Source organism: Psammomys obesus, unplaced genomic scaffold, assembly GCF_907164565.1.
Source record: "Psammomys obesus unplaced genomic scaffold, mPsaObe1.curated_primary_1811, whole genome shotgun sequence".
NCBI classification, from domain to species: domain Eukaryota; kingdom Metazoa; phylum Chordata; class Mammalia; order Rodentia; family Muridae; genus Psammomys; species Psammomys obesus.
The window spans coordinates 11987524-12003802 of NW_026592666.1; the positions used below are offsets into that span (position 1 = coordinate 11987524).

Consider the following 16279-nt stretch of genomic DNA (forward strand, 5'->3'; position numbering starts at 1 on the left):
CCTGGTCCCTTACCAGTTACCTGCCCTCTGGATATTCTAAATGAAACACGTACAGCTAACGCTTAAAAGCTAACATCTTAAAAGCTAACATATATGAGAAAACAGGAAATGTTTGTCTTTCTGGGTCTAGGTTGCTTCACTCAGGGACTCCATTCATTTATCTGTAATACTCAGAATTTTGGTTTTCCTAATAGCTAAGTAATATTCCAGTGTGTAAATGTATCCTTGAGTCATTATCCGCTCACCAGCTGATGGACATCTAGGCTGTTTGCAGTGCCTTGGATGAGCAGGTGTCCCTGTGCTGGGTGTGGAGTCTTTTGAGTCTACGCCCAAGAGCGGTAGATACAGCTGGATTTTGTGGTAGATCAATTTTCATCTTTTCCATAGTGGCTCTACCAGTTTGCACTTCCACCAGCAATGAATAATTGTTCCCCTTTCCCTACATCTTTGACAGCATCTGCTGTCATGCTAAAACTTAATCTTGGTTGTTCTGACTGGGGTAAAATGAAATCTCAAAGTAGTTTTAATTTGCATTTCCCTATGGCTAAGGATGCTGAACATTTCTTCAGGTGTTTTCTCAACCACTTGTGTTTAATCTCAATTCTGTACTCCATGTTTTAATGTTCGGTTTTGTGTGTGTGTGTGTGTGTGTGTTCAGGTTTTCTTTTTTTTCCTTTTCTCTGTGTATTCTAGATACTAACCCCTGTCGGATGTATAATTGGTAAAAATGTTTCCTATTCTGTGTTTACTTGACTGTAAACAGATAACCAGTCTCACTGTTACTGTTTGCTTAGTGAGTATAGACCGGGAGGGCAGGAGACAGGTTAGTAGAAGAGGCTACTTTGTTTTAAAACTTGGCTCTTCTGACTCTGCCATATACTAGGCAGATTAGCACCCTTAATCTGAAACTTGATATTAAAGCGCTTCAAAATCTGAAAGTTTCTGACTCTGAGAGCTGACATGATGCCATGAGTCTAATGCTTTATTGTGTACAAACCTAGTTTCAAGCATAAAATTAGATAAAACGTCACCTTTAGGTATGCTTATACAGCACGTTAAAAGTGTAAAAGAATGTTATCTTTAGACTTTGGTCCCTAAGGTATCTCATGTGCAGATACTCCCAAATCTGCAAGTCCAAACCACCTCTGCTTGTAAGCGTTTTGGAGCAGGGCTGCTGGCCCTACAGTGCTTTAGTGATGCAGGCCTCAGACAGGGTCAGCCCTGGGAGCAGGTTAACACTGCTGCTCACCTAGTGCTGCCTCCAGCCAAGGAGTTGCCCGGGGTTCTGAGTTGTACAGAAGACTGCCACCCTTGAAGCAGCCACCTCAGGGGGTCTGCCTGATGTGTTCTGCCTGCTCTCCTGTAGCATCGCACGTGAGTCTTAGTTGCATGTGACCCCTGGGAATGTGCGCCGTGCATCTGTGTGTGTGTGTCTGTAATTATTCGGAGACACAGTTGCTGCTGTGCCCAGCACTTCCCAGATTCCCACCGTTCATTGTTCAAGTTTTCAATATTCTTACTGATTCTTATGCCTGTATCTGCAAGTGAGAAGCTCTGTGAAGATTGCAAGCTTAGGCCTTACCTAAGTTGGGGAAAACTTACCGTCTGGTAGACGTTCTCTGTCAGAGCTCCTCTGTATTTTCTGTCAGTCTATGCCAGCAGTTCTCTATCTGTGGCCCACAACCCCTCTGAGGATGTGTGTGGGGGGTGTCGAATGGCCCTTTCACAGGGGTCACATAGCATATACTCATAATTCACAAGAGTAGCAAAATCACATTTATGAAGTAGCAACAAAAACAACTTTGCGGTTGGCGGTCAGCACAGCATGAGGAAGTGTATTAAAGGGTCACATCCTTAGGCGGGTTGAGAACCACTGCTCTGTGCTATACCTTTACCTTTTCTTCTCATGGCTCGCCTTCATGGCATTAGAGTCCTTCCCCTGCCTCGTGTGTGTTTTCTGCTCTGTACTTTAATAAAAGTCCACAGGGGACTGTAGTGACAGTAAATATCATTCTGCATATCTCTAGTGCTTGACTCACCTGTTGAGTTGAATGATGACTTTGAAATTTTACAGTGCCATGGCATGGTTGATTTTTAGGATGTTCTTTGTGTGTTCTCTTATGTGAGGTTGTTTCTCAGTAGGGTCAGTGGGTGTATATGCATTTGGGTGTTTGACGTGTACCCGTGTATGTGTAGCTGTAGCCCCATTCTGGACTTCCCTTCTGCTGGGCCGTCTCCAGCCGCGTTGATCACTGGGGTCAGTCTTGGTTGTGCCATTTTGAATGTGCCTGGTTCAGCTGATCTCTGCAGCAAAGTACTGTCAGGCCTGCTTGTACTTGGCTGGGAGAAACACTGTTACAGGTTTGCTGCTCCCTTTCTGGTAAGGGCCCAGGTTTTGGTTACACATGTGTTCACACATAGGTGAAGCAGTGTGGTGTGACTATTCGGTCAAAATGCTGATGGAATAGTTTGCTTTCACCATTGGTTTATAAGCCTCTTCAGTGTTTGTATTCTTTTCAGATACTCGTAATTAAGGGATATAGCTTCATCATGGTCATTTTTAGTAAAGAATTGCATTTTTGTTTGTTTTTGTTTTGTTTTGAAACAGTCTCTTCATAGCTCTGGCTGTCCTGGACCTCATTGCATAGACCAGGCTGGCCTGGAACTAAAAAAGGTCTACCTGCTTCTGCCTCCTAAGTGGTGTGGTTAAAGGCATGTGCTGGCTACCATGTCTGGCAAAGGATTGATGTGAATGTCAGAATTTAAAACCTTTTAGCTTTAAATCTGAATGTTCTGCATTATTGTATAATTAATCTGCATTAAGTAGGCGTATTGTGCTGTTCTGTATTGAAAGTTCGGAGATGAGAATCAAATGTGACTTTGTGTAACGAGAAGAGAGTTTGCGGGCTGGGATAAGGGCTCAGTGGAGTGTGCCAGCCTAAGGTTCACAAGACGCTGGGTTGAGCCCAGTGGAGTGGGCCAGCCTAAGGTTCACAAGACGCTGGGTTGAGCCCAGTGGAGTGTGCCAGCCTAAGGTTCACAAGACGCTGGGTTGAGCCCAGTGCTCAGGGACCCAGGTGTGCACACATCTGTGACCTCTGCACTCAGCATGGGAGAGGGAGGAGAGGATTCGAGAATCATCATCCTGGGATAGCCTGGGGTATGTGAAACTGTCTGGAAGCAAACAGCAAAGAATTGGGGAGAGCTGGTAGAACAGCAACGTCCTGCACTCGAGAGAGGTGAGAGAAATGTCGTCAGGAACACTGTTGAACTTTTTCTGTAGGTAGCCTTAATACAGGGGCATTCTGAGGTGACCTTGGCTCCTGACACATCTGAAAGGGAGAGTTTACCCCTAACCCCCTCAACTTTGATGGTTCCTTTTTTAAAAAAAAAAAAAAAAAAAAAAAAAAAAAACCACAATGGATGCTTTAAAAAATGTTACAGAAATCAGAGCTTTAAGTAGATACATTCTTGTTAGTGATTTAAAAAAAAAATACTTTACGGGGAAATAGTTTCCTAAGCTTTTTTTTTCCCCAGAAGAGGAACAACCACCCCCTACCTTCGGGGATTTTGTTTGTTTAGCTGTGATATTTGTAAGCTCTTCATATAATGTCATTGAATTGTCACATTTCTTTTAGTTAGCTGTTTTGTCTAGTAGGCCACTTGTTTTAGTAGTTTGAGGAATGTTGTACTCTGAGCACATCTGTCTGTCTACGTACCTACCTGTCTGTCTTCTGTACATTTTTACATTTGTGTGTGTGCATGCGTGTAACTGAGCTGCTTTCTGGAAGGTGCTTACAGTGGTCTGTTCTCCCTTTCCGTCACTCGAGTGTCTGGGATTCAGCCCAGGATGTCAGCCTTGGCAGCAAGTACTTGTTTCTAATGAACCGTCTTGTTAGCCCCCAAATACCTTTTAGAAAAGATGGTTGCTCCTTCAAAGAAGTTATTTTTAAGTGTTATCTGTATGCTAGCTGCTTCCAGAGAGAGAGTTGTCGAACAATTGATCTCCATAGCTAAGCCACTAGGCTCTGTGCATCTGTCGAGTTGAGCCTGCAGGGCTGAGACACAGACCAGTTCATGTTAGAAGTGACCAGTTTGTTTCTGCAAAGCGAGCCCATGGAGACGGTTTTGGCGATGAGTGGTTAACAGTCATGGTTTTTCACGTTTGCCTTTGCTCTAGTCAGTTGTGTGTAGAACTTTGAGAAGGTAAGGTGAGCAGGGCTTTTCCTGCCTTCAGTGACTACACATTGCATACAGTTAACTCAGAGAAAGGTGTCAGGGTTGGTAATCTTGAGATAAGAGTCATGTTCAGGAATTCGGTAGACTTTGAGGGAAAAAGTATTGGTAGTATGCTGAAATGGGCTTGGGAGGCAGAAGTGCATAAGGAAGATTTTTGGATTAGTCAGCAAAAAAAAAAAAAAGTGCTATTTGACAAATGAGTGGATGTTGGTCCATTTTGACTTAATTGTAGATTTGGTAGTGGGTAGAAGGCAAGACTGAAAAAGGAGAAGCTAAAAGTAATGTAAATTATACAGTTGATTCTTGAGCGACATTGCTGTGCAATTGAGATTGATTGACAATCACAAAATGCTTGGCCATGACTCTAGTGGCTTAGATTTATTACAGCCAAAACAAAACCTAGAGAAAAGTTAGGTATGAGCCCTTTTTGATGTATACATTTCTTCTTTAGGCCATACAATTTTAAGAACGTAATTATTTCATAGCATTGTGACGTAGGCTGTACGTACCACAATCTGCCATAATTTCTTTGTGGTGAGCATTTATGCTCTAAACTTTCGTTTTGAATGGACAGCTTCTGCAAATAAAGCTTGTATTTTCTTTGGTGAAATGAGTTTCTAAGAGTAGATTGAAAGGTGGTGGCACACACCTTTAATCCTAGACTTTGAGGCCAGTCTACAGAGTGAGTTCCAGAATAGCCAGGGCTCCATGGAACCTGTTTAGGAAAACAACAACAAGCAAGCAGGGAGAGGGGTGGTTCAGGTGGTCAGTGCTGTGTGTGAGCAGAAGGCCCGAGCTTGCCTCCAGCACCTGTTTATTTACCATCTGGGTCTGGCAAGTGTACGCCTCTGATGCCAGTGCTGGGGGATGGGGCCAGGACCCAAGTCCAGTTCCCAGCAGCAGTAAACAATGCGCACAAACAACAGAAAACCGGAAAGGACGCAGTGCATTTGCTGCTGCTCCTGGCCTCCACAGCCGCTGTATGCGGCTGCATGCGCCCTGGAGCTCCCACACCCTGGTGCTCATACACAGATGAACAGAATGTGAGTACAGTGAACTTAGTCTTGACAGTGTTTTGTGTACACTGTGTGCACATTAGGGGTCATAGGTTAGAATAGAGCATGAGATTTGAGCACAGAATTAATTGAGAGTTAGTAAGAATGATGGCGAGTACTGGTGTCCAGTTGGAGATGAAGCTGAAGAACAGAGCTCGTCTCTGAAGAGGGTCTCGTCTGTGCAGACCTTAAGACACAAATGAGAACTACAAGCAGCTTGAGTTTAAATTGGCACAGAGAAGTTCAGAGGCGATTTATGACCAAGGTTGGGGGTTTAGGGTAGCTTGTCATGAGTTCTTATCTGAAAGGGACACAGTTCCAGTGCCTTCAGGCTATTTTTCCACTTAGGGAGAGGGAGTGAGAGTTACGATGGTACTGAAAGGTTTTTTTCCCCCAGACCTTATGCCCTGACTTACTGTACTTTTTCATCTGTTAGTGTCTGCTGGTTCTGTATGCAGACTATAGAGCAGCCATCCTGTGCTTGTGTTTGGAGTTTGTGCTGAAGGATACCTCAGAATGAGAAGGCAAACTCCGCCTTCCAAGTGCAGGGTGTCACACTTGTGAGCTGAACCAGGCCCCCCAAGTTTGAGTATTTAGGTTAGTCAAAGCATAGACTTGGTGCGTGTGTCAGGATTGTGATGGCATCACCTCATTTTCACAAAATTCTCATTGATAGTAAAATTATGGGTGAAAGTTTTTAAGGTGTAAGATTTTGTATTGTCAGAAAACAGAAATTAAAAATCATTTTTGAAAACTGAGAGGACAAAATGAATTTCTTGGCCTCTTCTCTTTGAAGGTGACTGTATTGTATGTATTTGCCGGTTCTTCTGTGGCTATAGTCCGCCCCTTCGAGGAGTTTTCATTGTTGGTAGTCCACTGCTCCAGTCTGTTCCCCGACCATCTGTGGGAGGCCGAGTGCTGTGGCCAGCGGTGATGGCGCCGTGCTAAGTGTGCTGCAGTCTCGGGGACGTGCTGATAGAGAGTGCATATCCCGCCAGAGCGGGGAAAGATGCCTTATCCACGAGATGTGATGGCTGTCAGCTCTACAGAGTTCAGTCTGGGCTGGGAGTCATTTGCTGCAGCCATAGGCATGATGAGCCTGGGGAAAGAAATAAGAGTTAGGGCTAGGGTTAGTGACACCTCCTTGTAGTCAACCCTTGGGAAACTGAGGCAGGAGAATTGCCACAAGTTTAGCCTAGCCTGTGTCACACAGTACATGTGGGGTCAGCCTGGGCAAGATCTTGTTCCCCAAACCAAACACATTACACACACTCAGAGTCGTCAGCGACTGGTGAAGGCAGTGTGAGCATAGAGGAGCTGGGATTTGGGCACAGTGAGTTGGGGAAGTGAAAAGGAGTCGCCTAGCAGCTTAGAGGACTGATGACAGATAAAAAGTTGAGCAGGAAACAAAATTCGAGTATTCCTTTTGGAGGGAGAGTTGTGTAGTGAAGTGAATGGGGAGGAGGGTTCAGGGAAGTACCCACCTTAGTTAGGACCGGAAGTGGAGGGGGATGCGAGAGGTCCCAGGACACTAGTGGGCACTCTGAAAGCACACACCGACTTGAACCACATAAGGAAGGGCAGCAGTGGGCTCAGGAGGCCCGGGACACAGGCTGGACACGCCATTCAGCAGATGATGACAAGGAGCAGAGCTGAGCGTCCCACAGCATCACCCCGCAGACAGAAGAGAGGTGCCCTGTAGCCCCGCACTCGTCCGTGTCCTTGGCCGGCTGAGTGGAGGAGCGGCTGGGCCGGGGCGGGAGCCTGCCGAGCTAAGGGATCTTGGCAGGGGTGGCTCCCTTGCTGGCTGCTTGTGTAGGGTGACCGGAAGTCCTGAATTCGGGGCTCTCAGGAGAGGCTGCTCTCTGGCACAGCTCTTCCTCATGGGTAATTTCTCTCTCCTGGGGATGGGAGGTTGGGATGCCTCATTTTTCTTAGGGTTTAGGATAATGGCTGGAGACCTTTAGGGTCTTTGGCAAGTCCGGAACAGATCACAAAGTAGAGTACCCAGTTAGAAGCTTCAGTCGCTTGTTCGTGCTCTCCCACCTTGAAGAGAGGAGATGGGTTAGGCCTCTCCGGCTTTTAGACTCACACTCTGAGGAATTAATGTGCCTACATGCAGTGCTAGTTAGGTGACCCAAAGGAGAGGAGGCTGCTATAAAACAGGCAGAGATGCCACGACTGTCTGCGCCTTGTAGACCCAGGTGGGAGCCCACCTCCAAAGTGCCTGCTTGCACAGTAGTGTCTCGTTTCTCTTTAGCAGTGCTGTCGGAGAGGTCCGCTACACTCTCAGGGATGGTTTACTGGTGGGCTCTGAGTGCCTGCCAGTTGTGTCTTGGTTATTTCTGGACCTTGTTGTTTTTCTCCATTTTTAAATCCTAAGATAATTAAAAGCAGTGGTTTATTAAGATTACACGCAAGTATATGTGTATAAAAGTATATATAGCTAACCAAGCATATGCATGGACTGATGTAAGTTAATTACATAACGCTTTATATATAAGATTGCATATGTGAGCCATTGTACTTAGAGACCATTTTATTTAGGAGAACCAGTGCAATCTGCACGGGTAGAGTTGGGCAGTTTATGTGCATGTCTTAGAAACCGGGTTTCAGAAAGGCTTGCAGGCCTCTGATTGAACATGCGTTTGTAACTGCTCTCTGCTTGGCAGGCGGGGCTTTCCTTAGGAAGTGTCCACAGTGACTACCGTAGGTGCTCAGGTTAGGGAGAAGAGCACCACACTAGATGTCGTGAGGCTCGCAGTCTGAGGCTACCTGCCATCTCTCGTAAGTTCTTCCAGCCTAGACTGTGAGGAAGTGTGAGTACACAACCGCCAGTGGGACGGGTTGAAAATGCCCAGTGTTGTGTGTGCTTTCTGCAACCCCCTAGCACGCGCGCACCGGCAGGCACCGCTTTTCAAAATTGCGTAGTAGGGAAAGAGTGCAAACCACCTACTTAGCACCACTGGGTATTTGCTAGAATGTACTCAGCTCTGCTCATTGGAACTCTGTGAACCATTGAAAATGGTGCAGATATAGTCTGTGTAAACTGTTAGAATTCGCTTTTACGTTTTTCGTGTACCTGAGTTTGTATTATGTATGTGCCAGGTGTGCTTGGTGCCTGTGGAAACCAGAAGAGGGTGTTGGATCCCCTGGAACTTGAGTTACACGTGATTGTTAAGTGCCCTAAGTGGGTGCTGGGAACCAGACTTAGGGCCTCTGCACTCGTGGCTTACTTCAGAGGCATTTCTCCAGCCCTGCAAGGAAATTCTTGATATACAAATACACGGATTTTACAAAAGGAGCAGAAAGTGTACCATCAAACTGGTCAGTCGAATTTTGTGGGAAGTTTAGTTTCTTTTTTATATTTACTATCCTTGAAAAACACATAATTAAAAATCATTGTTATTATTTTATATAAAATGGTAGATCTGAAGTTTTAAATTTCAGATAGAGAACAGACTCATTTTTTAAGCAGTTCTAACTTTTAAAGAGCATTATTGTGCATGACTGATAATGAGATTGGCTTTTGTGGATGATAGTTGTGATGAGAATGGAATGTGGTAGGTCAAAAGATAAGAGCGGTAAGTCCAGAGGAAGTGAGGACCTTGGCCAAGATAGAAACGAAACAGTGAGGCCAGTTTGGAAGACCTCGCCCTCAAGGTGAAATCCACCCAGGAGATTGTGGAATGTGCAGCAAGGGAGAAGACAGAGTCCTGGGTGATAGGAGCTCTGCTTCGAGACACTGTGTGGTGGTGGAGTCCATTGACCTAGGTGGAGAACACAGGAGGAGATGCTTTTCTCCCCTGGCCAGTCTTCCTTGTGTTTGAGTAAGGTGAGGATGGGAAATGGTGTATTCAGTTCAATATGGGGGCAAGAGCACTGGTTTTCAGTCTGAAGCTTCATGTCTTTACCATGCTTATGTCTGACTTGGGCTGACTTCATTTTTAGACCTTAGTTTTCTCATGATGATGGATATGATCATCATATCATAGATATGATAGTGTAATTTTGTAAATTAACTAGTGGAGGTTAAAAGTTAAAATGATGCTTCGTGCCGTGAGTGTGACGGTGAAAGTTGAGGTCACTGGGTAGTTGGAAATGTGGGCTTTGAACTCTAGAGAAATCTGACCTAGAAGAAAGCCATGCAGGACTTCTGCATGTGTGTACGGTAGAACGTTTTCCTGGCATCTACTTTACACACTGCCACCCTGGGAGGTGGCAGGATCCTCAAAAAGCTCGGATCTGTGAGTTCAGAGTCAAAGAACAAGTACTTGAGTAGACTGGAAAAGCGCATCTGAATCTATGCACATGCCTCTCTGTGTGTTTCCACGGACTGAGAGAAGACAAAGGGCAGCGGGCAGTGCAGGGCATGGTGGGTAGATCTGTAGTGTCACTTTGCACACATGTTGAAGCCTCTACCCTCATCCTGTAGAAGAGGTTTCTGGGTGCCTTCGCATGTGCGTAGCAGATGTTCTGCTACGAACATGCTCTGCACTGGGTCCTGTCCCCTCCTGCTCTGCTGTATTTTGTTGCTGTGTCTAGATGCCTAATGACTAATTTAGTTTTAGGACCCAAATAGGTTCTAGAGGCTGAATTAGAACTTTGTTTGATTTGTTGAAATAGCAAAAATTCGGATCACAATTTACTCTACTGAACTTTTCTTAACCTTCTCCCTAGCACTTAGGATAGGAATGTGTTGTTCTCATGTGGTTTCTGAAGCAATCCTTCTCTTTAACACACACTTTAGCTGCTCTCCTTTGGCTAGTCCCCATTGCAGGTGTCAGTGTAACAGAACAACCGAGATCTGTGCTTTTACAGTACTTGTGGAAGGTCTAGAACTGGCATTAGCTTCTTAATGCAACTCCCCTACCCCATTTTTCAGTTGCTTTTTTAATGGAGGGAATATATCAGTTATATGTTGGAATCAAAATCTCCTTACTAGTTTGGGACAGTTGGCATTTTGTTTGCTTATGTTAAAGATTTTTTACGTACTAATTTCTTAGGACTTTTGTTCTTCCGTCTTTGAGACAGGAAGAACAGGGTCTAAAGTCAGACTTGGATGTACTTAGGTTCTTGTATCTTTGTAATTTTCTCAACCATTTCATGAGTTGTTGGGAAGCATCATCTTGAGAACTTTGGTACATGACTGGAGTTGATGAGTAGTGGGGCCTTTGACCTGTCTGCTTCCCACATCTGTGAAGCTCAAGAGAGGCGGCCTCCTGGTAGGGATTAAATATCCCGGCCTCACTGAGCGCGTGAGCCGAGCGGTGGGTGTGTAGTGTGTGTCCTGGAATGTGTTTTCCTCACAGTTTCATTAGTAACGTTGTCATGGTAGCACAGTGTGCGGTCTTGGGCTTTGCTTGCTTGTTTGTTTGTTTGTTTGTTTTAAAGCCTGTGAATGTTTTCTGGAGGTTTTGATAAATGTTCTTCTTTTCCGAGATTCTACTTGAAGTCCCTGTTAGTATAATTGCTTTTTCTATAATGCCACTTGATCATCTTACTGGGAATCAGAGATGGATTATTTTCTCTTCTGTGTTTAGTATCAGAACAGTGACATTTCTTTTCCTCTTTAATCACTTACCTATTATAATTTCGGGAAATTTACCTCTAAAATTACGTGGAAAAGACTTTATTTTCTTCTGCCACTTCTTAAACTGTTGTGTAAATGAGCACCAACTTGTAGGAATGAATGTTTATTAGTCACAGTGTATAAGTTTAAATAATCATAGCTTCAATTCACAAAAAAGTTGTAGATCTTTTCTTACAGTTATTAATTTTTAGGTGTGTGTTTTGCCTACATGTATGTATGTGTACCACATGCTGCTTAGAGCCATTGGAAGTTAGCAGAGGTGGTCAGATCCCCTGGAACTCTAGTTAACAGGTGGCTGTCAGTCTCTGCTTCGTGCTGGGAACTGAACCCAGATCCTCTGTAAAAACAAGTGTGCTTAGCAACTGAGCCAGCTCTCTGGCCCCGAACTTTAGATGTTTTATACTCAACTGGTTTTTGCATATTTTCACTTGGTACCTTTGGAACCACCAAAATTGTCCTTTTAAATTCAAAGCTACGTCATATTTTTTCTTTTTGGTTTTTTGAGACAGGGTTTCTCTGTGTAGCCCTGGCTGTCCTGGACTCGTTTTGTAGATCAGGCTACCCTCAAACTCAAAGAGATCTGCCTGCCTCTGCTTCTCTGAGTGCTGGGATTACAGGTGTGTGCCACCGTGCCTGGCTGTGTCTTTTCATATAGACTAAAATTACTTATGAAGTACATATATAAAACAATTAGAGAAGTATATCTAGAACAGTTAGAGAGCACTAGAAAAAGTGTGTTTGCACTCAGTTTAATATACTCGTGTCTAGTTAATCTTTGAAGCTCCTGGTGTGAGGACATTTTTAAAATGTGCTTTGTTGTGACTAGGCCTTACTGTGGAGCGGCGGGTGACCTGGGCTCAGAGGGGCACCAGCGCACTGCCCTGTCCGCCTGCCTTACCTTTGTGAGTTTTCCACTGTGTAGCTTGGTGTCCTTACAAACCATTGTGACATACTGAAGGCCTCATGTCCTGCTGAGCTCCCTGGCCCCTGCCGTGTGGTCTCACCAGAGCACGCACTGCTCCTTGCAGTCACTGTTGCTGTGCATGCTGGCCGGCCAGGCCTTGTCTTTGTGAACACCAGCAGCTGGGTGCTGCTGCTCACCAGTCTCAGCGAGGGGCATGCGTCCAAGAGCTTAGTGCAGTGGCTCCCTGTGCACACCACGTGAGCACAGCCGTCGGAGGGCCAGCTGGAGGCCCGTTCATTCACTGCTCTCAGACACCTCAAAAGTAGTTTGCAAGCTTAGCTTCAGAGACGCACTTAAACTTAGTTGTTGAATTGGCACGGACTGTTCTAGCCTTGCACAGGGAGCTGATGCAGTAAAGGATTTTGAGAACCAGGACAGGTTCCGCCTGTGTAGTGCTGTACATGTCTTTCATTAGTATCTGCTGTCCCTCTCCACAGTTGTGAATGACTCCATTTATGAGGGGAAAGGAACACATTGACTATATATGTTCTTCAGAAATTATGAAAATGACTGTCTCATGTTTTAAGGCGCTTCAAAAAGAAAATCCTATTTGAAGCAAGACTACAGAGGTAGCCTATTTGGCCACCTGTAATCCCAGCACTTGGGAGGCAGAGGCAGGCAAGTCTCTGGGAATTCGAGGCCAGCCTGGTCTACAAAGTGAGTCCAAGACATACAGGGCTACACAGAGACACCCTGTCTTGAAAACAACAACAACAACAAAAACCCCAAACAAAACAGTTTCTTAACCACTGGGCCATCTCTCCAGCCCACAAAACAGTTTCTTAAGTTTGTCTTTCTGAGGGACAAACTTGCCTGAAGCCAATTGGGAGGGTTTATTAGAAGATTTGTGGAAAATAACGCAAGGTCCAGATTTGTAGTGTTAATTGTGCTAACCTCTGTCTATGTGATGGTTAGGTGCTGCAGAGACCAGGGCAAGTTGTGTGCTGTGTGGACACATCAGCCTTTGTGGAGGGCTGCTTTTCAGATGAGGACTCATTAATGCATGGTGCTTGGAAAAGGTGTCAGAATTTTGTTTTTACCTTTATATATTTAAACCACTAGTGAATAATGCTCTAGTTTTTTTTATCAGCTTTTTTTTGTGGGGGGAGGTGAGTTTCTCTGTGTAGCCTTGGCTGTCCTTGATTCATAGACCAGGCTGGCCTTGAACTCACTCCCTGAGTGTTGGGATTGCAGGCATGAGCCAGCCGGGTGTAGTCTGCAGAGTCCAGGGCACCCAGGACTACACAGAGAAATCATGTCTTGAAAAACAAAACAAAACAACACAACAAAAAAGAAACAAAATATGAGAAAATCAAAAGATTCCTAAGACCAAGTGTGATGCAGTCTCCTAAGGGCTTAGGCAGTAGTGTCACCAGGTCAGTTTGTAAATAGCATTTTAAATGGTACAGGTAATCAGTAGGAAGTAAGGAGCCAAGTATAGCTGTATATATAGCTCAGGGCTAGAGACTGAACTAATAATTTCTCTTGGTAGTCCATGCTAGAATTTAAAGACTGACCATTATTGAGGGGAAAAAAACCTATGAAAATAAAAGTATTTAATTTCACCGATTGAGTTGTTTTTAGAAGCAAAACTATTGCGATGGTTACTTTTATTGCTCACCCCACCACATGCACCTAGCCACCCAGGTAGCCTTGTGTCGTGAGAGTTGGAGCACTTGGCTAGGGTGTCTCTCCGTAGCATCAGTGTCTCACCTGAAAAGGTAGTCCTTTAGTTGGGGGTCAAGAATGTAGACGGTGATCCAGAACAGGCAGCTTCTCCTTAAGTAGAGTTCCCGGTCTGTCCCCTGTCTGGGGCACATTGCTCACCCAGTAGTGGTTTCCTGTCACTGCTGTTAGCAGGGCAGAGTTGGACTTCTAACCTGAAAGTTCAAAAGTGCTAGAAAAAAAGTGTAAAACAAAATATTTGGCAGTAATAAAAAATGGAGACGTTACTTACTTGGACTTTTCTAGTACTAAGTAATGAGGCTAATTAACAGCACTTGTTGGTAGGTACAGTCATTGATATGAGTTGTTTCAGTCTGGATTTGCTGCCTCCCCTCCCCTCCCCTCCCTCCCCTCCCCTCCTCTCCTCTCCTCTTCCTTTCCTTTCTGTTCCCCTTTCCCTTTTTCCCCTTCTCCTTTTCCCTTCCCCTTCTTCTCTTTCCCCTTTCCTTTTTCCTTCCCTTTTCCTTTCCCTTTCCTTTTTTTCCTTTCCCTTTCCCTTTCCCTTTCCTTTTTCCTTTCCCTTTTCCCTTTCCCTTCCCTTCCCTTTTCCCTTTCCTTCCCTTTCCTTCCTTTTTTTTTTTTTTTTTTTTTTTTGCCTGAAATGGACTTCCCTCAGCATGACCTGTGGTTGGTAACTTGAGTATAGACTGACAGTTAGAGAAAGGATGATGGAGGCATGGTTGGGAGGATGCCATCATGTGAGGTAGAGGGAGTTACAGGCATTGGGAATGCCGACAGCACAAAGAGCAAGTTGCCTAGAAGATTTAGCGTAGATAAATTTGTCTTTTCTTTCTTACAGTCTATAATACTTATGACTAACAATATTTTTGTGTTTCTTGGTTTGTTTCTGCGAGGTTCACTTTCTTTAAAATACTTTGTGTGTGTGTGTGTGTGTGTGAGAGAGAGAGAGAGAGAGAGCGAGCGAGAGAGCACTGGCTGCTCTTCAAGAAGACCTGGGTTCAGTTTCTAGCACCCTAATGGCGGCTCACAACTGTCTGTAACTCAAGTTCAAAGAGATCATATAGTCAAACAGGCAAAACACAAGTGCACATAAAATAAAGATCATTAGAAAATAACTTATATTTGAAAATGACTTTGAAGGTTAGCATACAAGTCCAGCCATCTTAGGAATCAATAGGTTTTGCTTGCTTTCTTGCTCGCTCATTCATTCATTCATTCATCCGTCCATCCATTCATCCATTCAGCTTGAGAACTTGGCCAAAATAAGCAGCTGTGCTTCCCCTGGGGTAGTCACTAAATTTCACAGTGTCACTTAAATAATGTTTTTGTAAGTTACATGTCATCCTGTTTGCCTTTGCTTCTCTTTTGTTACTGTCATGAGATTGTCCTCATGACAGTCATTGAATTACCACTGGAAGCAAGAAATAGAAGCGGCTATTAGAAGATTAACACTTGGAGAGCAGGGCTTGGGGTCTATGGACAGAATACTACGTGTGAAAATGTCTCTGACCTTAATCTACAGATAATATTGGTAGATTGACACATTGTCTTTCCTACAGGCAGCTCTGTGCTGTGATAGTCACTATGAAAAGTGGACGAAAATTCTTACCATTTGTGCATATTGTACAAGTTCAGAAAACCACTTTATTTTCCTTAGATAAATTATGTAAAACTGGACAGTACTTGTGCTTGCTTGATGCCTAGAAAAGCCTGAAGTTTTAATTGGTCATAGGCACATTTTAAAACTTTTTTCTTTTCATGATAAATGATTATGTATGTTTTCTATATTCTCTAAATGAATAGAAATTATTCAAATAAGTATAAATGTTAGCAGCTTAACTTGACAAATTTGAAATAACTTTATATGTGTTTTGGGGGTTGTAGTTATATTAGATACAACTCAATTAGGGGTAATTGTCTTGCATCATCATATCTTACCGTAATTTGTTTTTCTTCACACAGTGTTATAGTTTTGCCGCTGGACTCTTCCCTCCCTCCCCCCACCCCATCAGGATGATATGAGACTTGAAAGAAGACGATGCATACAGGTGACTCAAGTTTTGACATACAGTAGAGCTATGACTGTAAGCCAATGTGGGGAGTAACTGGATTCGGAGGGCGGGGCATCTGAGCGCATCAGTGGGGGATTCCTAGTCAGGAAGTGCAGAGGTGGGAGGGGCTGAAAGTGCCTCTGCATCTCTCAGTCTCTCAGTGATAGTGACGAGAGAATGATTCAGAGTAGCTGAGCTCTTAAAGGTTGGCTCATGCTTTTAAATGGAAACATTTGTTTTAAAAACTAATAACCTCTACTTTTATAGTTAAATATAAGCCTTTTTGTATTCTGTGAGAACACAGCAAATCTTCCATGGGAGTGGATGTTAAGATAATTTCAGTAAGATTGACAAGTAAAGGTGAGAGTTGTTGGCATAAACTTGTGTGTGTGCTTCCTTGGGCAGGTGTGGTCTGGGAGTTTGTTTTGTACTTCCTGTTCCTTCTCTTCCAGTGTTCTCATAGTTTCCCCTACTCTTTTATCTTTATGTTATCTGAATTTATTGATGAAAACAGCATGAAGTTGTCTCAAAGGATGTTTTTACTTACTTCATAGTTGATTGAGGGGATCTTCATGGTATTGAAGAGAGAGTGGGGCTGTAAAAAAGTGGGTAAAATGTGACTAACTGTGGTAAATCAGGTAGATGGGAGACATTTTGTTAGACAGGGTTAACCTTTACTGGCAGATTTGAA

General features: G+C 44.0%; 1 protein-coding gene across 2 annotated transcripts in view; it reads left to right on the forward strand.

Moving 5' to 3' along the window:
* Positions 1–16279, forward strand: part of Dyrk1a (dual specificity tyrosine phosphorylation regulated kinase 1A) — a 107286-nt gene that overhangs the window by 12277 nt on the left and 78730 nt on the right. For both annotated transcript variants that reach the window (XM_055614863.1, XM_055614865.1), the window contains exon 2: positions 15500–15585. In XM_055614863.1, coding sequence (XP_055470838.1) covers positions 15576–15585 — 10 coding nt within the window. In that variant the 5' untranslated portion in view covers positions 15500–15575. The remainder of the gene's footprint in view (positions 1–15499; positions 15586–16279) is intronic.